At 41.9% G+C, this 27,500-nt stretch overlaps 1 protein-coding gene across 6 annotated transcripts in view; it reads right to left on the bottom strand.

Moving 5' to 3' along the window:
- The window catches only part of FOXP2 (forkhead box P2), a 595,587-nt gene that overhangs the window by 7,422 nt on the left and 560,665 nt on the right, over window positions 1–27,500 (bottom strand). For all 6 annotated transcript variants that reach the window (XM_084810788.1, XM_084810790.1, XM_084810785.1 and 3 more), the window contains 2 exons: window positions 26,062–26,131; window positions 25,111–25,274 (listed from right to left, as the gene is read on the bottom strand). In XM_084810788.1, the coding sequence (XP_084666914.1) occupies window positions 25,111–25,274; window positions 26,062–26,131 (234 nt within the window). The remainder of the gene's footprint in view (window positions 1–25,110; window positions 25,275–26,061; window positions 26,132–27,500) is intronic.

Raw genomic sequence — 27,500 nt, 5'->3', positions numbered from 1 at the left:
TGCGTTGTTCTAAAACATTGTTGTTGTTCAGTCGTTCAGTCGTGTCCGACTCTTCGTGACCCCATGGACCATAGCACGCCAGGCCTTCCTGTCCTGCGCTCTCTCCCGGAGTGTGCTCAAGTTCATATTCATTGCATCGGTGATATTATCTAGCCATCTCATCCTCTGCCGTCCCCTTCTCCTTTTGCCTTCAGTCTTTCCCAGCATCAGGGTCTTTTCCAGAGAGTTTTCTCTTCGCATTAGGTGGCCAAAATATTTGAGCTTCAGCTTCAGTATCTGTCCTTCCAATGAGCACTCAGGGTTGATTTCCTTTAGGATGGACTGATTTGACCTCCTTGCAGTCCAGGGCACTCGTAAGAGTCTTCTCCAGCACCACAGTTCGAAAGCATCAGTTCTTCGGCGCTCAGCCTTCCTTATAGTCCAGCTCTCACAGCCATACATTACTACTGGGAAAACCATAGCTTTGATTAGACGGACCTTTGTCGGCAAGGTGATGTCTCTGCTTCTTACTGTGCTGTCTAGGTTTGCCATAGCTTTCCTCCCAAGGAGCAAGCGTCTTTTAATTTCATGGCTACAGTCACCATCTGCGGTGATCTTGGAGCCCAAGAAAGTAAAATCTGTCACTGCTTCCATTTCTTCCCCTTCTATATGCCAGGAAGTGATGGGGCCAGATGCCATGATCTTCATTTTTTTAATGTTGAGTTTCAAACCAGCTTTTGCACTCTCCTCTTTCACCCTCAACAAGAGGCTCTTTAGATCCTCTTCGCTTTCTGCCATTAGGGTGGTATCGTCTGCATATCGGAGGTTGTTGATAATTCTCCCAGCAATCTTAATTCCGACCTGTGATTCATCCAACCCGGCATTTCTCATGATGTACTCTGCATATAAGTTAAATAAGCAGGGCGACAATATGCAGCCTTATCGTACTCCTTTCCCAATTTTGAACCACTCGGTTGTTCCATGTCTAGTTCTTACTGTTGCTTCTTGACCCTCGTACAGGTTTGCAACAAGTTATTCAGGAGCTATGTAAAAGTAATAACCCAGGAGTAATTATAGACTGGTCCAGCTGACTGGTTCAGAGGGTAGTCATGCATCTAGGACACCTGAGTGCAAGTCCTAGCTGTTCTGTGCACTCATCACAGAACCACTGTGACTCAGTGCCTCATCTGTAAAATGTGAATAGTATTAGCCTTTCTTACAAGGTTTCTCTAAGGTTGTAAAGACTGCAAACCACTCAGGAAATAAATAGAAAGTGCTTTAGAAATTACATGTTATTGTAACTGTAGTAATAATTTATGCCATCTAGGCACAATAGCAATGAAATTGGGTTTGCAAAACTCTTCATCCAAACACACATGGATGTCAATGGGATTAGTGTGTATAACTGGATCATGGGCTGTAGCTTTGACATTTATTGCCTGTATGCATTCACCCCACCATGGTTTTGGAGGGGAGGAATTGCCTTCTTTAAATAAAATGAATGGGAGATCATCTGTCTGTCTGTCTGTCTATCTATCTATCTATCTATCTATCTATCTATCTATCTCCCATTCATTTTACACGTATTCTCACGCACGCACACCCACACATATTTCACACTCAACTCACGCTAAGGGGGCTGGGGCTGCATATATGGAAGAAATATTTCTGTAGTATCATCAGTGCATAGGGCACTTGAAAACAACAATGTGTTCTATGGGGGACTTCCTCAGAGAAGTGTCTGGAAACTTCAGCAGGTCCAGCATGAAGCAGCTAGAGTGTTGACCCAAGCCAGTTCTTTGGAGCACGCGATCTTGCCTTTTTTAACAATAGTTGTTGTGGCTTCCAGTTTATTTCTGGACAAAATTCAAACTGTTGGTTATTGCCTTTAAATCCCTAAAGAGTTTATACTCAGGATACCTAAAGGACCAACTCCTGCCCACTCAGTAAGATCTATTTGAGAGAGTCTTTTCCGCATTCTGTTGGTAGCTGAGATGTGGCTGGGCGAGAGAAGGGGGATGCAAGATACAGCCTTTTCTGTGGCTACACCTTGGCTGTGTAAATTCTCACCTAGGGAGGATTGCTGTGCCCCATCTCTGATGATCTCCCACCATTTTGCAAAAACCTTTCTGTCAGTTTTTGGCCTGCCAAACTGAAGTCATTCTGTTGATCCCAAGGACAATGATTTTTGGTTTGTTTTACCTGCTGTACCCCTGTGTGTTAACTTGTCATATTTTTTACTGTTCAGATGCTGTTATTTGTTTAAATATTGTAAGCTGCCACAAAAGGTTTTTTAATGGAAAGATAGGGACAGATGCTTATAATAACTAATTTTCTCACATAAATGAACATTTACATTTTAACTAGTTCAGTGGTAGAGGACTTACTCTGCATGCAAAAACTCCCAAATTGATATGTAATCAAATGCTCCTCACCACTTGGCAGATGATACAGATGATCAAGCTACCTTGGGATGAATGCTCACACCTGCAGAACCAGCCCTACCATTACGCAGGGCAAAGAGACCCTGCGCAGGCAGCAGATTTTAGAGTATCATTCAAGGGCAACAAATTGTTGATGATTTAGTTCATAGTTACATCTTTCACCACCATGGGGGAGGTGCCATGTGAATATTTTGCCCCAGAAAAACGTTTGCCTTTGCACCTGGGGTACCTTGGTTGTCTGTATGGACTCATATGCGGCCACATCTCCTCCACCCTTGTCTAAAAACTAGAAGGACTGGAGGCATTAGAAGCGCTGAAAAAACTACGCCCTGCCCATTCTCTCTTGAGCAGAAGTTTGCCCTGCCCATTCTCTCTTGAGTAGGGATGGCGGAGAATTTCTCCCCGAAACTTCGGGGGGCCGAGCGCCAACGTGTTCGGCCCCCCGAACAAGTTTCGGGGAGAAATTCTCCGCCCCCCCGCCCCCCCGGGACAGGACTTACCTTTCCCGAATGTCCCTCCCGGTGGCGGGTCCGACCGGCGGTTCGTCGGGTCTTCGTCCGGGGCGGGAGTGGCAGCCGGTCTTTTGACCGGCTGCTGCCGCCGCCATTCCAATAAAAGAAAAAAAAAAACGCCCCCGTGATAGGCTACGTGACGATTAACATAGCCTATCCCGGCTAGATTTGCAAAGTCAGCCGTGATAGGCTACGTAAATCATCACGTAGCCTATCACGGGTGACTTAAAAAAAAAAAAAAAGCGCGTACGGATAATGGCGGCCCCCATAGCGAGCCGCCATTCACGTTCCTTATTTGGTCCCTGTAGTCTACGTAAAGATTTACGTAGACTACAGCAACCAAATAAGGAACGCGAATGGCGGCTCCCTATGGGGGCCGCCATTTGCGTATGCGCTTTTTTTTTTTAAAGTCACCCGTGATAGGCTACGTGACGATTTACGTAGCCTATCATGGCTGACTTTGCAGATCTAGCCGTGATAGGCTACGTTAATCGTCACGTAGCCTATCATGGGGGCGTTTGTTTTTTTTTACTTTTAATTTCGTGGCCGGGCGAGGCGCCTCCTCCCCGGCCTGAATTTCGGCCGGGCGAGGCAGGAAGCCTCCCCCCCCCCGGCCTGAACTTCGCGGGGAGAGCAGCGAAGCGCCTCCCCCCCACCGCGAAAAGCTGCGAGACCAGGTAAGTGACTTTCGTGCACCCCTACTCTTGAGCAGAAGGTGCTGGGGCCTTGGATGAGGTAAAGCAGCTGTAGCTCTTAGACTGTGACGGCAGCAGAAGCAACAGTAGTTGTAGATATGTAAGGCAAGGTTACTGTCCCCTGGGAGCAAAGCAAAAGCAAGCATGGCAAAACGTTCAAAATGAGGGAAGAAAGAACGTTCCCTGCCAGTTGTAGTGGTTTCTGAGTGGTCATTTGCCCCTGCTGTAAAAGCACTGGCTCAGAAGGAACACAGAGAAGGGCAGTCACACACATTGTTCTGTTTCATATAGAAACATGAGCTCTGAAGAAGCCTTTGATCCCAAGGAATGTCAGATGCTCCTAGCAGGCCATTAATAACCATGTTACTGAAACCAGGCCTAACAGCATTTCACAGAGGATTGGTTTTTGACACCTGAGTGCATCTTATTTCACCAAAACTACAGTTCAACGAGGGGCTCTATGCATTATTTGTATTGCATAGTACACAGAAGCCCTCCCTCATCAGGACTTGGTCCACATTTTTCCAAACAACATTCAAGGATTTCTGAAAAGCCACCTTTAAATTTTTTAAACAATTTAAAAAACAAAGCATATGAATGTGTAGGGCAGCAAAGGATAAAATGTTAGCACCAGCCATTTTGCCAGCCTGGGGCCCTCCAGATATGTTGGACTGCATACTGGCTGGATGCGATGGGAGTTGCAATCCAACCCATCTAAAGCGTACCAGGCTGGGGAAGGCTGCTTTAGCCCCTAACAGTTCTCTGCCACAAGTACCTCTTGGCATGCTCTTTGCTGCTCAGAGGTAAGCAGTATTGCTAACTGCACAATGTGATATAGTGCGAAGGGTCATTCTTAGGGATGTGCAAACCCACCCCTGCCCGGTATCGGTGGGTGCCTGCTGAAGTGCCACCCCAGCTTGAGCCCCCCTGGACCTCCGCTCGAGCCCCCATGAGCTTGGTGAGCCACCCGCACTCACCCTGGGTCCTGTCCGCAAGCACCCACCATTTTGCCGAGCTTATTTTTACTGGAAAAAAGGAGGTCATTGAAAATATGCATATTTAAATATGCCTCTAATATTGCGTGGATTAAGCTTTCCCAGCCTGAATGTGTGCATATTTAAATATGCACATTTGTTCCTCGCAAGAGGAAAAAAGGCGGGGTATAAATGCAATAAAATAAAAATAAATAAATTAGCTCCTTTTTTCATTAAAAAATACCTCAGCAAAATGGCTGGCACTCACAAATGGGTCTGGGTGAGTGTGGGAAGTGTCCAGGAAGGGGCGAGTGGGGGCGAGCAAGGTCAGGGGCTCAGCGGGTGCAGTCTGGGGGAATCCAATGGACTCCTGGACCTAGTTGGGCATCCGCGCCATCCTTAGTCATGCTGCTCTTGAAACAATTTGTACTGAATATTTATCTAGAACTGAGAATGCTGTTTCTCTTTCATATGATTAGTGCAGTGTCAAAGGAGTCAAGCCATCACAGCAGGACAAGTATTAGCAGAGGTAACCGGAGGGTGGTATCATATGAGGGATCCAGATTCAATTGTACTTAAAGTAGACCTACTGAAACCAATGGAACATAACGTAGTTAAATCCCCAAACATGATTGAATCTAGATCTAACCCACTGTACATTTTGCTAACTGCTGTGCAGAATTGTATGTGTGAACTTCAGTGACAATGTTTTCCACATTTTGTGTACACCCATTAAGGAGTTGATGCATGCAGAAGCTGCCTAATGCTACAATTTGTAAAAAAACACTTCATTCATTTAATTCTATTTAAATTCCACTTCATCCCAAGGGCTTGGGGTACATAACAATATGTTAGTCCAAACACCTCCAGTTTCAATTATGAATCCCCATCTTCCCCTATGATACCCTGTCCTTGGCCACTGAAAGCCAATATGAATAAAAAGATTTGCTAAGGTAACTTGGACTTTGGTCTCCGGTACCTCCAGCTATGGCTGGAAAAGTCAGTTGTCTGAAACCTTGGAGAGCTACTGCCTATCAGAACGCACAATACTAAACTAGTTGGACCAATTATCTTGATATAAAGCAGCTTCATACATTAACTATTCTATTTATTTATTTTAGATATATTCAATCTCTTCACATTTCAAGGTGCCTTGTTATATACTGGCCATATGTCTAAACAAAAACAGATATGAAAGAGCTTAATCTGTCATTTTATACCCAACTACTTTGACTGAAGATGAAGCTTGTGAAATTTGAAAGCTTACATATCTTACTGGTTGCCCAATAACATATACCATCCTACCAGTCTGTTTCTGTGAAAACAATATGGCCACTAACTTTTGGATCAGTCAGTTTTGAAGCTGTTGCCTCAGCAATATGAAGATCAGGGCAGGACAACACCTCACAAGTATTTTCCGAATCAGGAGACACTTCCACTGATATGTGGAACGGCAACGTTGCAACTGGAGAAAGGCTGTAGCTCAGCGGTAGAGCACATACATTGCATGCAGAAGGTCCTACATTCAGTCCCTGGTATCACCATGTAGGCCTGGAAAAGACCCCAGTCTGAAACCCCGGAGAATTGCTGCCAGACAATACTGCGCTAGACCAGCTAATGGTATGACTCGGTATAAGACAGCTTCTTATGGCCTACTTTAAGAACTCGGTTGTTGCCTGGCTGATGCTAGAGCAATACTTATACCACCCAGCTCCTTGCAGTCTTAACTACCTTATGGACAGCTCCCCTGCTGATTCAGCAATAATGTCCAGGCCTCTGACTCCAGTGCTAACCTTCCTTCCTAGCTGGATAGCTTATCACATCTCCCTTACAAGCCCACAACTCCAGCCCCACCAGCTCATCTGTTTGTGGGACACACCCTTTCACAAAAGGAACCCAAGTTACAATACATTGTTCAAATTATGCAAATTTTAGGCACTCACAGAATGTAGGCTTTGGCATGTTCTCCTTAGATCTGTTGTGAAGAGGCACAAGTCAGGAAGAAGAACAGTAGAGATATTAAGGAAACCTGGCTAAAAGTTATGGAGAAGACTGGGGCACATTCAGGGTGTAGAAGCCTTACTTGCTAAGCATTTCAGGTCCTAGCCAAGATCATGTTTAGGGTGTGTGTGTTTTTAGCATTCAAGCAGGTAGTTCATAGGTTCTTACATTTTTCTCTGCTTTGATGAATTCTAGAAACATGCTTAAAAATGAGAGCTTTTATTCGCAAAGCCTATTACTATGCCAGATTCTGATTAGCTTTGCGATATATAATAATACATCTCTGCTTATTCTGTTATCATCAGTGAGTCCCAAAAGCTTAGATGCTTGGTACTTGTATGGTGGAATGCTAACAGCAGATCAGCAGCACTTATAAACTCTATGCACCATGATGTCAGAACCAAAATAAAAAAATATTTTTTTCCAAATAATTTCACTTCTAAACATTTGCATGTGGAGTTTTAACATAAAAACAACAAGATCTTGTAAGTACACGAAGCTGTAATTAAATACTGTTGAGCTGGTGTCAGCACCAACAAAGGGCACTTGGTACAATATTTTAAATTATAAATAGATCATTTTCTACAGAGGTTTCAAGACAGGTTACTTTTTAGAAGGAGATATTCTAATATGTGTTAATACATTAGGTGCATTGATGTAGGTTTGGAACAGTTTCATTTCAAGATAAGTTAAACAGTTTCTTCAAGTGAAAAATGGTTGTTAAGAAAAGAAAGAGAAGTAAAAAGTATTTTTCTAAAAGAGATCACAATCTATCTAGATTAGTATTTTACCCAATATCTATAAATAGAAACAACAGTAAGGAAACCCCTCCAACCAGAGAAGCAGCAGAAGTTATTCTCTTTGGAGTGTTCTGGGGAACACCTATCAGGAGAATCCTACCTTGAAAAAAGGGTGTTGGATTTTTTACTTTTAGTTCTAAACTGCTTGGCTTCAAAATCCTGAAAAGATTATCTTCTTCCCCATAGCACATTGTGGCTTCTCAGATGTACCTCTTCACAATAACACAATCAGGGCACCAAGTTACAACACTGAAACTAATTCAAAAGCAGTCTTCGTGATGGCCCCACACGTTTGGAACATCCTACCCCCTAAACATTTGCCAGAACTTGAGCATCTTGACAAACCTTTGTACTATCTCATTTTATCTTTAAAACTCTCTTTCTTTCTTTATGAGATTTTTAAATATAATGAAACTTGACCAGAGTCTTTAGAATTGGGCAGGCTAAAAATGTAACCGTAGAAATAACATTTGCTCTCTTCTAATTTATCAGGAGCTGGAGATGAAATCCTATGAAAATTCTGCCAGCGGCATTTGTGAGCTTAATTGTTCCAGAAAGACAATGCTGTAGGGAAAAAAGGTAAAACATGTTTTCAGCGCTGGCACAAGCTCCTGAGGTAGGAAGGCACACACATGCCACTGCCCACAATGCTGTCACTGCACCACCCCCGATTGTTGCCGCAGCATCTCCCTCCCTCCTGCCTACCTCCCTTTGACTCTGCGTCTGCCCCTCCTTTGTCCACCCCATCTGTCTCCCTCCCTTCCCCCTCAACTCCATTATTATTGCCCTTGCTGCCACTTACTCTGCGGATCCTCTCAGAGTGAGCGGCAAGTGGCTGAGCTCTCTAAAGAGCTGGGTCAGCATGAAAAGCAGTCAGCATGGCTCTTCAGAGTGGCCAGGCTGAAATGCCTGGCTCTGAAGGGTCCTTCCTTAAAGCCAGGTATTGTGGGAGATCTGTACTGGGTGATCTCCAAGGCCATTCTTCTCTCAATGCCTTGCTCTATGGAGAACCCTTCAGGGCCAGGCATTTGGGCTGGCTGAAGAACTGTGCCAGCTGGAAAAGTGGCTGCCATTTGCTCTAGGAGGATCCACAGAGTGGGAAGTGGCAATGAAGTAGGTAGGGAGTGGGAGAAGCGGCAGTGGCAAAGTGGGGGGATGGGTGAATGGGTAGGCAGGTGGCACACAGCAGCAGGTCCTCCTGGCGCATGGGGGGGGCACACAATTCACCACTCCTCCCACTCCACCACCTAAGGCAGGGGATTCACCCCACCTCATGAGAGGGCTGGCCCTGCATGTTCTCACACAGAAAGGTAAGTCTGTTTGACAGGTAAAACAAACAGTGCAAGAATACACTAATGATCAAAACAAAGATCTTGAACTGGGCTATTAATTCAGCAAGGAAAAAATGTTGGAAGTTGTTCAATTTGAGGGATACAATGCTGCAGGTATGTGCGGAGAAGCAGGTAGTCTCCTGTATTCCCTGTAAGTTGGAGATTTTTTTTAGCACATTTATTTTATGTTTGGGATATCTGAAATGCAGTTTGGGGCTGCATGGGTCAGATGATGAGACACGAACTGTGAGAAGAAAAGTGTACGTATGCTCCTTTTGACAGTGGCCTTGGTCACTAATGAAGACTCCAGTAGGTTTAAATTAGGTAGCAGAGCTGGATTTTAGTCCCAGCACGAACAGTAGCTGATAGGTAGAATGACAGACAGTGATGAGAGTCTCTGGAGTAACATGAACAAACGTCACACTGCATGCATTGCACAATTAATTAGAACTAGTCAGTCCTCTTATGGGTCTTGTCTGGGTGGGTTGAGAGGGGAGATGAGGAGAAAGAACAGGCAAAACAATAGCGTGTGTAGGGCACAGAGATAGTGGCCCAATCAGGTCAGGAGCTCCAAGATCATCAGCAATGCTAAGTTCCTCCTCTTTATCAAACAAGGTTGAAGAAAAGCAGCTGATTTGGCACCAGAGTTCTGGCAAGTCTAGTAAGTTTTGGAAATGCTTCACACTTTATGCAGCAGCACAGAACTCTTCTTGTAAGCACCATACACAGAAATATTGGAATTCTTCTAATCCAATGATGTTCTAGCTGTATTCACTGTGGTAAATGCAGAGAATGTGAAGAGGAGAGGTGTATCTCCATGCATGCAGTGGGACTGGCAAGGAGCTTTAGTCAACTGTAAGTCCTTGGCATGTGCTCCAAACATTTTGGGGTGCACATCTTCAGACTTTCACATATTTAACATAATAAACAATGTTGGAACACTACTGGATCTGCACTGCCACAGGAAGAATAGGACAGGCTGTGCCATACTTCCCTAAAGCAGAGCACTTAAAAACAGAAGGAACCCATCTCCTTATCCAATGTCTTTTAAGATAAACGATCACTAAAAAGGAAAGGCAAGATTTTGACCCAAAATGGAAGGAATCAGTACAAGAGGCCCATTGTACATTTTGATAAATTATACACAATGGATTGTCAGAATTACAGAATTTAAACATCTGTTATGCTGAAGGGTTGGAGGCTTCATATCTTGGAGCCATAATATTTCCTGAAAACAGCTGGATACTGCATGTTAGCAATACATGAAGTAGTGCTGGAATCCTAAATGTTTTAATACTTGTCAACTAAACTCAAGAGGGATTTTAGTGGAATAACACATGGTTCCGTTAACTTTGTAATCTAATGCTCTCTTCAAGGGATCTTGCATGTGAACTAGAGCTAAATGCTTCCCTTGCAATGGGTTATTTCAGCCAATCCACAGAATTAACGTGGCCCCAATGCAGGAGATTTCTATTAGAAGAAAATGAGAACATTGCAGGTAGGAGGAGACTTAGCAGGGATTTGAATTTGTTGGAATTGGGTTATGTTTTATCTTCCTGTTTTGCAGGTTATAGTTCTGTGGTGAAATCTTATGCATGCTTACTTGAAATTATGCCTGCTTGAGCTGGTTGCCTGTACATTTCCGAGCTCAATTCGAGGTGCTAGTTTTGACCTATAAAGCTTTACATGGCTTGGGACCACAGTACCTGATGGAGCACCTCTCCAGGTATGAATCTACCCATACACGACAATCAACATCTGAGGCCCTCCTCTGATGGATGTTTGGAGGATAGCAACAAGGGAGAGAACCTTTTCTGTGGTGGCCTCCCGATTGTGGAATGCGTTTCCCAGTGAGGTCTGCCAGGCTCCAACATTGTCATCTTTTCGGCTCCAAGTTAATACTTTTCTCTACTCCCTGGCATTTGACAGCACATAGTAGGATTTTTTAATGTAATTGTTTTATCGGGTTCTAGTATTTTATTTTTAATTGTTTTAGCTGTTTTAAATTGTTTCACATTTTTGTATGTTTTAATCCTTATTGCTAAGATGCCTTGAGTCTTTTTCTGAGAAAGGTGTTTAATACATTTAATAAATAATAATATTTAGTCCCCTTGAGCTCAGGGGTGCTTGCTCACAAATTAACATGCATAGGATTGCAGCCTTCAAATATCTTTTTATGTTTCTGGCTTTTATAATGTCTTAAGTCGGCAAGATAGGCAATCCATTTTTTTTAAATAGTTCCTGTAGGTTTTCAAAAAGCCTCTCTGAATGCAAATTGGCTTAGAAGTAAAAATGGAATATAACAGGTAAGTCACTAGAGAGGAGTCCCCAAGCTATAATGATTGAGCTAAGAAAAGCACTGTTTATACTTCAATTCTGATCAATACCACAGACCATGATATGAAATAGAAGGAGGTTCTCTTAATCTTTAGGCACAATAGCTACATCCTGAATTTGAAGCTCACCCCCTTTTGGTGTTTAAGAAAGACAGGAGCACAGCAATCTGTTCTGATCTAGTTCCATTGTTCCCAATCCAGTTGTAGCCACTAACAACTGGCAGCTGCGCATATGCATCAACACTGGAAACATGCAAAGATCTCTCCTGCTGGCTTGGAGTGATGGACTGTAATACTCTCCTAATCATATAAAATAGTAGGAGAGTTCCAAATGATGAGCATGATCCCAAGCTCTGAGTGCACAGAAGCTTCTCTTTTTGTTCATCGGAGGGAGATGTTCCATGCATGCACATTTTCCATTATATGTCTCTGCCCACAGAAATGAATGGGAAGAGACCTACCAAATGGAGCTCTGTCTTTACACAATAGGACCACTAGGCTGAAGTGAAACTGTGTAGAATTCAGAAGTAAGCTGCCTAAAATTCAAGCCCTTACGGAGATATACAATTTTATTAGGACTGCAGCAAATACTCAATGACCCAGTTTAGATGCCACATTCCTGGTTCAACAAATCATAGCTTGTTGGATTGGGAATGCTCCATGTGCTCACATGCTCCCTCCTATTGCCTCCCACTCCCTCCTACTGCCTCCCCCATGCACCTCCGGCTTAATTTAAGATTTCCCGGTTTGTCAAACCACAGTTTATCATTATGCTTTCAAATGGGGAAACTGTAAACATGGATTGCAAACCACAATATGACCACAGGTTTCTGCGGAGCAAGCAAACCACAAATTCCCAGTTTAGATGTCACAGCCTTGTATTAAGTCAGGGGTGTGATGGGAGGAGGAAATGAGAGAAGGGAGGAAGAAGCGTGCAGGCACATGGCTCATTCCCGACCATAGCTCTGACTGAACCAGGCCTATGTCTTTCAAATGTTAGTTTTAAAATCACCAAATTGCAAAATTACGTTTTCTCATTTGAAATAATAAAACATGAAGAAGAAACTATAAAACTGCCAAGTTTTGTATTTTAAATTTGAGGGGCTGGAATTGTGTGTGTCCATGGGTCTAACCTTAAAGTTGGCGGAAAGGCTTAGTCTGCATGGTGATGTACATCTATTATGTGAACAAGAACTGCTAGAGTGAAATTTGCCTTCCCTGACTGTTTGTACTGAAGGGATTGTATGACCATAAAGAAAACAGTGAGAGATAAGCAATGATAAAGGGTTGATACAGAAGAACAGAGGATGAAAAAGGCTACTAAAGACCACCTATCCCATGAGATGCAATATGCTACTTGACCTTTATTCTCTAGATTTGATTTGTTTGGAATGCAGCAGGTAATATTGAGACTCAGTACTTATGAATAGGGATACCACTGAAAGTTAGTAATTTCGATTTCCACCTCAAAACCTCTTAGATAGCTAGCACTCTAAAATATTGTACTGAAGAGAAAGTATTTTCCAGTTTGGTTTATAAAAAAAATACCCTGCAGATTTCCAATATAGTTAATTTGGCAGTTGGACAAAGGTCACAAAATGTTCAATTTTCATATTAAAAGAGGTCATGTTTTGTAGAAACACTTGTTCTTTACTCCGGGGGGATGAATCAGAAAGAGTCCTGTGGGCTGCTTTGAACATGGTAGAAAACAGAGGAAGAAGAAAGATAACCTGAAATTCTTTCAAGAGAAGCAGGAAAGCTGCAAAAGAGTCAGATGCCTTATAGATTACCAGGGATTAAACAGAACAACCAAAGAGGGTTAATGGGATTGCAGGGAAACCAAAATATCATTGAAATGGTCTCTCGTACCGATATAAAGTATGCTCTGGCTGGTGGAAGTGAGATTTGAGAACTATATTGAATAAGGGATATAGCCATTAGCTGTATCAATCAGGCTGTATAAGGCCACAGGAGACAGCATTGCAAAAGGAATGGATGTAAGAAAGAAATTCACAGTGCCAAACCATTGCAGAGGCTTTGGTGTAAATGCCACCCCAAACCACTATGCAACCGTGGATAATGTCACCATAACTGAACATTTTATGTATAATATAAGAGATCAAATATATAATCTAGAAAAGATGCAAAGTTGGAAAGAAGAGCTGCAGCTAAAGTGTAAATTTAGCATGACCGGACTCAAATCTAATTTATAACTGGTCCAGCTTTGGCTCACTTTGGAACACAAAACTAGGGATGTACGGATTTCATTAAATCCACTTTGTCTGTGTTTCACAGATTGTCAGGCGTCTTTCGTTTCATTGCCTACTCATTGACCGAATCAGATTTTTTATAGGAGGATTTAATTCTACTTGTGCTAATTCGTATGTATGCTAATATGCACTTACAGAAATCCACATTAACAAATGTGCATTAGTTGCACAGTAATATTCCTGGTTCCACAAATGTGGTTTGTTGGATGAAGAGCAAGCTGGGTGTACACATACCTCCCCCCCCCCCATCTTGCACCTTTATTCAACACTGCCTGGTTTTTTAAACCACAGTTTCCAATGATGTCCAAACTGGGAAATTGTGTCTGGAGAGATCCCTGCAAATCAGGATATCCTCGTTTAATATAATTTTGTAGGGATTGCTCAGACAAGACTCCCAGTTCAAATCTCACAAGGAACTGTGGTTTAAGAAGCCAAGGACTGTGAATGAAGAAAAGCAGGTTGAATCAGGATTTGTTCATATGTGAGTCATCATTTGATGTTGCAGTCATCAAGTGATATACATGCCTGTGTGAACCAGCTCTTAATAACTGGCAGTCAATTATGACCTGAAACCATTAAAAGTGTTTTGTTGGAGGTGATATGGAAATTCCATCTATAGTGTCTCTCTATCTCTCTATCTATTTCATTTCTATACTGCCCAATAGCTGAAGCTCTCTGGGCAGTTCGCAAAAATAAAAACCAAAGAGCACACAGTAAAACAATATAAAATATATAAAACATTAAAACCACAGTATAACAATACAACCAGAATAAAACCAAAATAAAACCTAGCAGCAATGCAGGGATTTAAAATACAGATTTAAAACAGCAAAGCTAAAAGTCTAGAAAGCTGAACTGCTAATGCCTGGGAAAATAAAAATGTGGCACCAAAAAGAATACAATGTAGGTGCCAGGCGAACCTCACTAGGGAGCTCATTCCACAACTGAGGTGCCACAGCAGAAAAAGCCCTCCTCCTAGTAGCCACTCGCCTCGCTTCCTTTGGCAGGGACTCACGGAGAAAGGCCACTGAGGATGATCTTAAGGTCCAGGCAGACACATACGGGAGGAAGCAATCCTCCAGGTAACCTGGCCCCAAGCCGTTAAGGGCCAGGTTACCTGGATATGGTAATGTTAATACCATATTATAGATATGGTAATGTTAATACCATATCTATAATGGCGTAGGTCAATTCACACATGCAAAATATGTCTTGATGTGGTATTCAAGTGATGCACTATTACGTATTAACTAGCCATAGTCCTTACATGTTTATGAATGAAATGGTATGTCTTTCTTGCCCTATAAGCTTCCCGGTGCTACTCTAATCAATTTGAGCATTTTTTGTTCTGCTGCTTAGGGACTGTGAATGTCAGACTGAGATATCTTTTTTGTTTGTAGGATTTTGGGGTCATATATAGTTACAAACTTAAATGTAACAGTTAAAATTCAAGCAATTAGCATCTCAGCATGTGTGTGTGTGTGTGTGTGTGTGTGTGAGCGAGAGAGAGAGAGAGAGAGAGAGAGAGACCCGAGGGCTCAAGAATTATTAATCTGCATCTGCAAACATCCAATTGTTGAGAATTCAAAAGAGGATGGAATAAAGTTTTCAACAGAGCATCCATGCATTTTGCTTCTATATAGATCCCACAAAACCCCAAAGGATCCTGCAAACTTCCACAATCCATACTACGGGGATATGACACTTTTCAGCATAAGACAGCTGCAGGCACTCTATCTCTAGAGCGATCTTTTTGTTAAGAGGAAGTAGAAAGAATTGTGAAAGTGCAACAAATGGGGGTTAGAATATTATATAAAAAAAGGAACATCAACTGTTCGATCAAAGGCATGTAACATTTAAACAACTAAAGAGGAAATGATAAAGGGCTGCAGTGGCTGCTGAGCGCAACAGCATATAAGGCTAGAAAGATCAGGGAGTTGATGAGCAGGGAAGCAAAATACAAGAGGCTAGATCTAAAATGTGAAGTGAAACAATATAAAGTGAATGTAGAGGAGAACAGGAAAATGTGTGTTTGGGGGAGTTGACGTGGGGGTAGGGAGAGAATGTTACTTGTAACAGTATCTGTTCCTGTACAGAAAGTATTTTAATTTCACTCCCCAAAATTATTTTGTGCCTACATGTCTCAGGAGCTGTACAGATTCCACCCACCCCAGAAATGCACACATTCCCAACAACATCCATATCAGTCCATAACATCATCAGTGCAAATATTAAGATTTAAATGCAACAAGGTGGAATGCTACCTTTCTGGTGCTCAATGTGCTTGCCAATTTGAAATGCCAGGTGGTGCTCCTAAAACCTGAAATGTTCACTCAGACAGATAGAGCCTACATGTGAATCTGATGATACAAAAGGTCAGATAAAGCTTCAGTATCTTATGTAGTCAATGAGTAGTAATCTTCTATCCTAAACAAAAGCTAGCAAGAAAGCACATAAAATACATCACACCGTAGGTAGTATTTTCAATTATTTTCCTGGCTTTTTTAAGATTACAAAATTAAAGGCAACAACATAACATTTTCAACCTGCACTAATAGATTACAATAATGAAACGGTGCTGATGTGTGAAGTATTTCAAAAATGCTGTAGCACTGGTATCATCATTGACTCAATTAAACGATTCTCAATCATTCTCCAAAAGCTTGGTACAGCTCTAAGTGTTTGATTTATTTTATAAGATTCCGCATGCAAATCTCACCCAGTGAACAAGAACCTTGCCTCACAGAAGCTTCCTACAACAGAACAAGCCTCCAAAGTAAATTCAGAAGTATCATGAGATGGGACAAAAAGCAGAAATACAAAAATGCAAAGACATGGGGACAGGAATGTTATGAAGTTAAAAACACAAGGGAATGAAAGGGATTGAGAGTGGAATGATAGGTAACCTACTGTAAGTACTGTGAAAGCATAACAGTAGGGGACTGGAATAATCAGATATGGGAACGATCTGACAATGGGCTGGTTTCAGACTGAAGCACCTCAAAAAGACCTTAACAGCAGAATAATCACATTTGCCTTTGGAAATAAAATTTAAAGAATAAAAAAAAGTCTGAAAAATTAAAAGTTTTATGTTTATGCATATCAAACTGCGACGAAGAAGAAGAAGAGGAAGAGGAAGAGGAGGAGAAGAAGAAGAAGAGAAGAAGAAAAGAAGAAGAAAGATCCAGGCTGGGCAAAAATTGGAAAGATAGAGGACAGGGGTTGGGAAAGGCAGCAGAATACAAAGGGTGGGAAAGGATGACTGAAGCTATGCGAACCTAAAACTCCCCTTTCTTGCACAGTGTAAAACTGGAGAAGGAAAGACTGACTGAGTACGTTCATCTTTTCAGATAATCTTCCATCCTTATTCCTTTCTTCCACAGCACATTTTTGCTACCTCCTGGTTTCACTCAAATGTAACCTCTGCAGCAAATATATATGCATAGATATCAGAAGAGATTGTGGGTGCACACAGAGCTTCAACTAATTCCAATATTTTAAAATGAAGCAGAGTATAAGAATGCTGTGTGTATGGGCTAAGCCACTAGGATGGCTGTAAGAAAACACCTTCATAGAATAGCCCACAGTTCTTTTCTGTGCTAATGCTTTGAAAACAAGTGAGAAAATAGCAACATCTTTTTCTGACAATGGTTTCTAGTGAGGGAGAAAAACTCACTTGCTTTTGGCCAACCCCCATAAATCCTAGAGGTATGGAGCTGGCTCACACATGCATTTACATCATTTGATTTCTCATAGCTTGATTACTCTGCATGACGACGCACAACTAACTCTAATGAAAAGCACTGCTTCTGAAGTGACACTGTGCTGCTTTCCCTTTCCATCTCTATGGTTGCTGGGGAAGGAAACAGGCTTTTCCAAGCCTTATTCCTGCCTCTCGCTCACAGCCACGTGAGAACCTGGGCAAACATAGCCCGACATCTCACCTATTGTGTCTCCAAATGTGTTGCGCTCTGGCAATTCCCCCCACCCCCAGATTTTGCTGTGGTGGTAAGGGGGCCCTTTTGACCTTGCTGTATATGTTCTATGATGGCCAGTTCATTCACAGATGCAGGTTAGCACTTGATGTGGCAGCACACAAGCAATCAACATGCATGTGTGACCCAGTCCTGTCTCTAATTCCTTAATGTTGACGTGGAAGACCCTAGAGAGCTTCTGCCAGTCAGACAAGATGATGCTGAGCTAGATGGACAAACAGTCTGACCTGGTATAAAGCAGCTTCCTATGTTCCTATGGTCTTTTTAACTCAAAAGGAAAATGCTTTTTGTCCTGCAGGCAAATTAGTTCCATTTATGCAATGGAAGACACCAAATGCTGAGCAGAAGCAGTGGAGACTCCGAGAATAGATAACGTTAGAAAACAACATTCCTAGAACTTTTCTCCATTGTTCCTGCTGCAACTGCACGGGTGAAGGAATGAAATGTCAAACAGGAACATCAGTGTTTGGTGCTACAACATGGTAGCAGTCAATGTTGTCAATTCACAAATGACAAAGCCACCCTAAAGGTCATGTACCAGATGCAAACCTCTGTGCTCCACTGCTTGAAGAATAATATATCTAAATGTGCCTGTCATAGACAATATCACTTCAGGTGTTATTTTTAATCACAGGTCAAGCGATTTCATGGCTGGGTACCTGGATATCCTTGGTGTCATGGAACATAAAATGTGTGGATGTGGGAAGGACCCATGTCACTTAGCCAACCCATATGATCACTTTCTATGGGCATTCCCAGCTTTAGTAATGTATGAATGAGGCCTTAGTTTGTGGGATCAGAAGTCAAAGAAAGGAGGGTGAGGGCAGCACAGCACAAAAAATAGAGTTCTTGAGTTCTGAGGTTTGGGAGGTCAATTAAATTCTCTGTTGCCTTGGTAAGCCCTTCTGAGCTCTGTGCAAACAACGTTCCTTCATCCCATACAACATATTAACCTTTGATCTCATGATATGCTTTGGGGCACCTCATACAACTACTTTGATTTTTCAAGATCATTTTGACTCAGGCCTGGAAGGAACAAGTAAGGAATAAGAACTGTGCCTCTTCGCATGTGCAGAGTACATTTTCCTCCATACTGAGTAAATAACAGACATCTGGAATTCAAAGGAGGGAATGCTCAGGGGGTAATTTGAGCAATGTAAGCAAAATGTGCTTAAAATTCTTCCAGTGTATAGGAGCTGCATATTAAAGCACATTAGCTTCCTGTGATGTTGGGATTTCAGCAACAAATACAACTGTCTGAAAATGGGATAACTACCAGGATCACTGCCTTGTTGTGGTGAAGGGGCTTGCGTAACTCAGTGAAGCCATAAGCTATGCCATGCAGGGCCACCCAAGATGGACAGGTCATGGCAGAGAGTTCTGACAAAATGTGGTCCACTGGAGAAGGAAATGGGAACCCACGCCAGTATTCTTGCCAAGAAAACCCCATGGAACGTATCACAAGGCTAAAAGAGATGACGCCGGAAGATGAGCCCCTCAGGTCGGAAGGTGTCCAATATACTACTGGGGAAGAGCAGAGGGAATTTCCAAGTAGCGCCAGAAAGAGTGAAGTGGCTGGGCCAAAGCCGAAAGGACACTCAGCTGTGGATGCGTCTGGTGGTGAAAAGAAAGTCCGATGCTGTAAAGAACAATATTGTTTAGGAACCTGGAATGTCAGATCAATGAATCAAGGTAAGCTGGAGGTGGTCAAACATGAGATGGCAAGATTGAACATCGACATCTTGGGAATCAGTGAACTAAAATGGACAAGCACGGGCAAATTTAATTCAGGTGACCATTATATCTACTACTGTGGGCAAGAATCCCTTAGAAGAAATGGAGTAGCACTCATAGTCAATAAAAGGGTGGGAAAAGCAGTCCTGGGGTACAACCTCAAAAACGATAGAATGATCTCAGTACGAATCCAAGGAAAATCGTTCAACATCACAGTAATTCAAGTCTATGCCCCAACCACTGAGGCTGAAGAAACTGAGGTTGATCGGTTCTATGAAGACCTACAACACCTTCTAGAACTAACACCAAAAAAAGACGTCCTTTTCATCATAGGGGATTGGAATGCTAAAGTAGGAAGTCAAGAAATCACCAGGAAAACAGGCAAGCATGGCCTTGGTGTACAAAAAGAAGCAGGACAAAGGCTAATAGACTTTTGCCAAAAGAACACGCTGATCATAGCAAACACACTTTTCCAACAGCACAAGAGACGACTCTACACATGGACATCACCAGATGGTCAATATCGAAACCAGATTGATTACGTCCTTTGCAGCCAAAGATGGAGAAGCTCTATACAATCAATAAAAACAAGACCTGGAGCTGACTGTGGCTCAGATCATGAGCTTCTTATTGCGAAATTTCGGCTTAAATTGAAGAACGTAGGGAAACCCACTAAACCATTCAGGTATGACCTAAATCATATCCCTTATGAATATACAGTGGAGGTGAGGAATAGATTAAGAAGAGGTGGAAAGAATACACAGAAGAACTATACAGGAAAGATCTTAATTCCCTGATAGCTATGTCAGTATGGTCACTGAACTTGAGCCGGACATCCTAGAGCATGAAGTCAAGTGGGCCTTAGGAAGCATTACTAACAACAAAACTAGTGGAGATGACAGTACTCCAGCTGAGCTCTTTAAAATCCTAAAAGATGATGCTGTTGAAGTGCTGCACTCAATATGCCAACACATTTGGAACACTCAACAGTGGCCACAAGACTGGAAAAGGTCAGTTTACATTCCAATTCCAAAGAAGGGCAATGTCAAAGAGTGTTCAAACTACCGCACAATTGCGCTCATTTCACATGCCAGCAAGGTGATGCTCAAAATCCGACAAGCTAGGCTTCAGCAGTATGTGAACCGAGAACTACCAGAAGTACAAGCTGGGTTCCAAAGAGGCAGAGGAACTAGAGATCAAATCGCCAACATTCACTGGATCATGGAGAAAGCAAGCGAATTCCAGAAAAACGTCTATTTCTGCTTCATTGACTACGCTAAAGCCTTTGATTGTGTGGATCACAACAAACTCTGGCAAATTCTTAAAGAGATAGGAATACCAGACCACCTTACCTGTCTCCTGAGAAACCTGTACGAGGGTCAAGAAGCAACAGTAAGAACCAGATATGGAACAACCGATTGGTTCAAAATTGGGAAAGGAGAACGACAAGGCTGTATACTGTCGCCCTGCTTATTTAACTTATATGCAGAGTACATCATGAGAAATGCGGGGTTGGATGAATCACAGGTCGGAATTAAGATTGCCGGGAGAATTATCAACAACCTCAGATACGCAGACGGTACCACCCTAATGGCAGAAAGCGAAGAGGGTCTAAAGAGCCTCTTGTTGAGGGTGAAAGTGGAGAGTGCAAAAGCTGGTTTGAAACTCAATATTAACAAAATTAAGATCATGGCATCTGGCCTCATCACTTCCTGGCATATAGAAGGGGAAGAAATAGAAGCAGTGATAGATTTTATTTTCTTGGGCTCCAAGATCACCACAGACAGTGACTGTAGCCATGAAATTAAAAGATTCTTGCTCCTTGGGAGGAAAGCTATGGCAAACCTAGACAGCATAGTAAGAAGCAGAGACATCACCTTGCCGACAAAGGTCCATATAATCAAAGCTATGGTTTTCCCAGTAGTAACGTATGGCTGGGAGAGCTGGACTCTAAGGAAGGCTGAGCGCCGAAGAATTGTTGTTTTTGAACTGTGGTGCTGGAGAAGACTCCTAGGAGTCCCCTGGACTGCAAGGAGGTCAGATCAGTCAATCCTAAAGGAAATCAACCCTGACTGCTCATTGGAAGGACAGATACTGAAGTTCAAATATTTTGGCCATCTAATGCAAAGAGAAAACTCACTGGAAAAGACCCTGGTGCTGGGAAGGATTGAAGGCAAAAGGAGAAGGGGACGGCAGAGGATGAGATGGCTAGATAGCATCACCGATGCAATGAATATGAACTTGAGCACACTCCGGGAGAGAGCGCAGGACAGGAAGGCCTGGCGTGCTATGGTCCATGGGGTCACGAAGAGTCGGACACGACTGAACGACCGAACAACAAGAGTCCAATGACCTGAAGGTAAATCTCAGGCCAATTTTGACAGTTATCTGCAGAGAAAACTTGGAGTCAAACTGCACAAACCAGGGAAATCTCATAACAGGAACTCCCAATGTCTTTTTTATTTTACAAAGGGCAGCCATGAAGACCCCAATTTGGATCAGGGCCATCCTTTGCCTTCGCGCCACAAACACACAGTTTTATCTTAAAGATTGGGAAATCTACACAAAGGGAAAGTGTTAGACCCCCTCCCCCCATGCTCCAGCCCCAATTCAAATCAGCTGCTTTATGTGTAATAAAAGTCATTAGGATTTCCAATCACTTCCCACTCTTAAAAAGAGGATTCAGAGCCTGCATAAGGACTCTATAGCATGTGTTCAAATGCATTTTAAGAGCAAGGATTTTGTAAACCTTTTATTTCCACTGCTTCTATCTTTATTCTGTAGTGTTATTTCATCCTGATTCAAATATGTTTGAGGCATCATTCATTTGCTGCCTAACTGGGGTTCTTCTAAAATATCTCCCAAGCCAAGCCAAAAATACCAGGGCCCTGACATACGTCCTACAACATCCAACTATTCAGCAAATAATCATAACATGTTATGAATTATGGCTATCCATCTGCCACCCTGATCTTATTAGTCTGTGTCTGTATATCCACTTGTAATATTGGCATAGTATCCTTGAAATACTGATATTATAATGTGTTCTGTTATGCTGGACTATAGTACTGTTATCACAGCCCATCCTAAGCAGTTATGTTCCAGTGTAGTTAGGGGGCCTGTTACCTTCCTCCCGCCCCACTATTTTTGATACTTAGCTTTTGTTGCTCCTTCTGTATAGTTGTTCATCTCTTGAACTGAAATCAGTGCTATAATCTACAACAGGCGTTTTTTGCAAACATACCCACACACTCTGTAATATGCAAAGATTACTGTGCACAGCATACAGAGCAGTGTATGATGATTGTACATGGTATATGTGGCATATGCCATGCACAAGTAGCATGCCTTGCTCAGTACAAATATAGAGGGAGAGGGGAAGACAGAGAAAGACAGAGGGAGAGAGATCTGCTACAATGTTGCCAAACAACTCTAAATAGCAAATGTCATTCATTTCTGTGAAATAGCTGTTTTTAATACACACAATCTAACTCTTGTTTGCTCTTTAAAGTTTTATTGTCTTGGCATTTTAGACAGAAAGAGAGCATTAGCATACTCAAGAAAACTGCTAAAAGTAAAAGGCCTCAAGCTACCCAATGCATGGTTGATAGAATACAGTATGGGATATAAAAACTTTTGTCTGATGGCTCACTTTACTTGTTTTAGAGTACTGTTGCCCTCAAGAGCTTATATTCATGTTCTTTCTACTTCAAGTTTTATTACTTCTTTTGTATTATTTAATACATCTAAAGACACTTCCAAAAGACAAATTTTTCCGTTTTGAAAAAAAGTAATGGTTTGGAACTCGCAAAAGCACGTTAATGTTCTTGCTCACCAGTGTGTGTGTATAAGGTTTTTTCCCAAGGTGATGCAATACATGGCAAATGAAGCAATTAGGTATATGATCTAAAAGATCATATAAGATAATGATAATGTAAGATAATATATTTACTGGCCTTGCAAGAGAAATAAAGCAGCAAGCACAACACTAGGAAATCTCAAAGTGTACCAAGGCATATCAAAATGCACATCTCTGATAATGTACTAGAAAAACGTATAGTGCTTTACTTGCAATTACTATTCCAGCATTATATGTATAATAAATATGGAGAATATGAAAGAGAAAATTAAATAATAAAGACAGACTGGGTACAATATTTTAAGTACAAAGATACTATCATTAACTAAGGACATAATTGTACATTAAAAAGACTCATCCTACAGCAAACTTATATCTATGTCTACTTAGATGTCACATCTCTAACTATTATATAAATAACTTGGCAAATGATACCTCCAAGGTACGTGTTTTTCTATTTACTAAACAAGAAACTGCCACATTTGACACCCGTGATTAAGGCCAGGCATTTCTTGGGCTTCATACACATTTCTGAAATCCACAATACATCAATTTTTAATACTGCCACTCTCTGAGCTGCATTAAAAAGATGGTGGGGGAAAGATTTTAGAGTAATTAATGATATAGTTAGCTGCTAAATATTAATAGGAATCGTAGTCTTGCATAAAATATAACATATAAACCTTGCCAATACAGACGCACCAGTAATTAAAGTTGAATATGTAATTACACTGATTTATAAGACAGGCAAAAAGTTACACTTTACTAGCTTCTATGTAAACTCAGGGTAACAGTTAAACTTTCCATTTTATGGTTATATAAATGTGCAGTATCTCTGTGACAGTCCATAAACGTGTTATGGACTTGCAAGTATAGTTAAATTACAACTAATTCTAACTGGACCACTCTTGCTATACAATCATTCAGACTGAACTTTGGTAAAGAGGCCAGACGTTTGATTGAAAGAGGAATTAATTGCACTGAATATTCAAATAACGATGCCTAGAGTCACAGTAAAAAAAACAACCTGTATTGTGAACAGTGCAATGCCAATATCTATTGTAGTCATATTAGCTATCTGCTTCTCAAGGCTACAGTCTGCTACATAGATGAATACACACCTCTCCTATCTAAACCAAAGAGATTGCATGAGCATCTACAAATAACAGTGTGCAAGACTGCAGCCCAAGCCCACAATGCACAGATCCATCAGAGAAAGGGTTCCCCATTCCATTCTAAGTTAAATGCACTCTTTCTGCATGCACAATACGGATGGCGGAGAATTCCGCCATGGATTTCAGTGAGGCCAAATGCACTGGCATTCGGCCCCCCGAAACCAGTGGCAGAACAGCCTCCCACCCCCGTGGAATCCCCCCCAGGATGAAGCTTACCTGGGGCGGATGTTCCGGCGGTGGTGGCTCCGGTGGCGGCAGCTGGTCTCTCGGCCGGCTGCTGTGGACTCAAATGGCGGCCACCACGCCATTTGCGTAGCTGCCTTTGCCGTGATAGGCTACGTAAATACTTATGTAGCCTATCACAGCAAGCAAAAAACCCAAACAAACCGCATACGCAAATGACAGCGGCTATGGCGGCGCCATTTGCATTCCCTTTTTTTTGCTGTTTTAGCCTATGAAAATATTTACATAAGCTATTATGGCGAAAAAAAGGGGAACGCAAATAGCGTAGTGGGCGCTATTTGCGTTCCCCTTTTTTTCGCCGTAATAGCTTTCGTAAATATTTGCATAGGCTAAAACAGCGAAAAAAAGCGAACGCAAATGGTGGCTGCCATAGCCGCCACCATTCACGTGCACGTTTTTTTTTTTTCTGGAAGGCTGCCCGGTGGCTGGATGTCTGGCTGCGGGCGGCTCCAGCCTGCCGTGTGGGCAGCAGGATTAAGATTTTGGGGGGAGGTGCGGAGCGCCTCCCACACCGCGAATCACCCCGTCGAAAAGGTAAGTTACTTTCATACATCCCTAATGCACAAGAGCATTTCCCATTGCTTACACTGACCACTTCATTCGGTCAATGAGAAACATTCGTTCATGTGGGATCCAGAGCATGCACTGGAATAACTTGTGGACAGTTTCTGAATGTTCTTACCTGCATCTGAAAGCATATTAAGCAACACAAGAGTTTCAGAAAAAATATTTTCCCCACTAAAAGGTGCTAACCACACTTACATGTGAGGCTGAGGAGAGCAGCCTGGGCTGCTGTTTCCATTGCTGTCAATGTGATCCATCGAACCATTGAGGTCTTCGTGGACTGCCTGTAGTAAGCCACTGGATGCATTGTTTATCAATCCGGGGTTACTAAGCAAAGGTAAACTACTCTCTGCCAGTGCAGCCTAGCAAAATAAAGATGATGTCAAATTCTTAGCCATTTGATCTTTGGAAGCAGCTTAACATGTATTGATGTATATACATGTAAACAGGCCCAGACGATGACGAGAAACATCTTTGCGCCATTTGTTCCACATCTGACATGGTACAATTGCCCACATATTCTTGCATCACTGGACGGCGCTCTTAATATGCTCTGACATTCACATGCACAATGTTTTCTGCCTTCAAACTATTTCTAACTCTAAAGTGCACTTAAAGCCTCTACCCTGTGTCCTAACACGCAGTGTGCAGATCTTTTGTACTAGAAGCAACAGGTGGATTATAAAAAAAATGACCAGAACTTAACTCAAAATAAAGGAGCCCTGACATTTGCCTTTTCTGCATAAAAATTGTATCTTATAATTAAACTTTAAAGTTTTTGCCACGAGCACCATGTTCCCCAACACTATGATGTGAAATCATTCATGACAGCTCGGATAAATATTAATGCATATCCAGATGCATTGGCAAAAGCTTCTATCAATCTAGCATTTGCAGCAAAACGGAGTGTTCCAGATTTTGCCACAGGGTGTCCTTCTTGCTTCTTCACATCAATAGTAATGAGAATTGGAACTGGTACTTTTTGCAGTGCTAGGTAATACAACTTACTTGGGTGATTAACCCATCTATTAGCAATGCCCATGATGCCCACATAAACATAAACATTGCGAGTTCTGTTTCGTAATAGGAAACACCACAACCAGGATGAAAGGGGCAGGTGAAAATCAATGAAAACTTCATCAGTTTTACCTGTAAGCTTGCGTTAAGTGCTGCTCCATAGCCTAAGCTGGTGGGTATGTTTTTCACTAAAGTTGGGCTTCTGAAAATAAATAATTTTTCAAAGTTTGATTGATTTTTTTTATAAAGGCAAGCATGTAGGATGACACAGCATGTTAAAGCAATGAATGTTCAAACCAGGAACTCAGTTCTAGATGAAGGATGCAACAGGATTGGTGGAATTTCAATTTACTGAACCACAGTAATTTATCTACATCAAAGAAGCAAGTTATCAGATATAATTTTGCCTACATGGTGCCCTCTGTTCAGCAAAAAGCCCAGTGAAACCATGGATATTCCGAGCTGTACTGTGATTTCCTGCCCTGAACACAGTAACTGTCTGAACTATATAGGTGGTGGTTAATAATATTATATCTTCGGTTAACTAAGAAGTTTCTAACTATAACTAATTATATGCATATACAGTTTTGTATGCAAGGGACACAAGCCAAGGAAGTCTTCTATATGCACACATAGGCCTGAAGTTAGAGTTAGATTATTTTAAATTCCAAAGAGTAGATTTTTCCTACCCTGTCCCCCTCTCGCCCCCGTCCCAATGCTGCAACTCAAGGTGCTGTTTAAACTCAGGGATATTACAACAGAATCTCATCACATGGCACAGCCGTGGGATGCAGTTCTGAAATAAAAAGTAAAGAGCACTACCTGTGCAAAGTGGCAAGCACACTTTTCTAAATTGTGGATCCAGAAAAAAACTGCAAGTTCTACCATGCTGAATAATGCCTAGTCCCCCCCCCCAAGAATTAATTAAAATTTTGCTTTAATAATGAATCAATGTGAGCAACAAAATAAGAGGAAACTCAGAGCCAAACTAGTAGGCATTCTTTAAATCGTGCACAGCAGAGCAACGCGTGATTGACTTACTTACCTCCATGACTTACTTACCTCCATGGAATCCATGGAGACGGTTTTTTTCTTTTTTTCCAACACAAAAACTGGAAAGGGGAAAGCTTAAATCTCCTCTCCTGAATCACTATGGTCCTGATCCGAATTGGGATCATGCATGTTTACACGGAGGTAAGTAGGTCAATTAGCAGAACAATTAGTTGAGCCCTCAGTCCCACAATGTTAATCTAGCACCACTACCATACATGCTGTCTATTCTAAAATCTAGAAATATATGCAGCATGATTTATGTATCATATTGTCAACAGATGTATATAAGCAACCACAAGTGTTAGTTTCACTGAACAATGTATGCCTGCATGAAAGGAAAGGAGGAAAAAGTATTTGCCAATATGTTGATGGTTCTACATGTTGAAATAAAAGAAAGGTGAACACAGGGCAGGTATCATGCAAACAACCTTCTACAAGGCCTTCCTTGGCCTCATTGAGAACGTCTTTTTGAGGCTATCAATTTAGGGTTTGAATACCCAATATTCCAAAATGAACTT

This window comes from Heloderma suspectum, chromosome 7 (assembly GCF_057233095.1).
Source record: "Heloderma suspectum isolate Gila_16-S chromosome 7, 16-S_ref, whole genome shotgun sequence".
NCBI lineage: Eukaryota > Metazoa > Chordata > Lepidosauria > Squamata > Helodermatidae > Heloderma > Heloderma suspectum.
The sequence above is the reverse complement of the archived record's forward strand: the minus strand, read 5'-3'. Positions and strand labels throughout refer to the sequence as shown.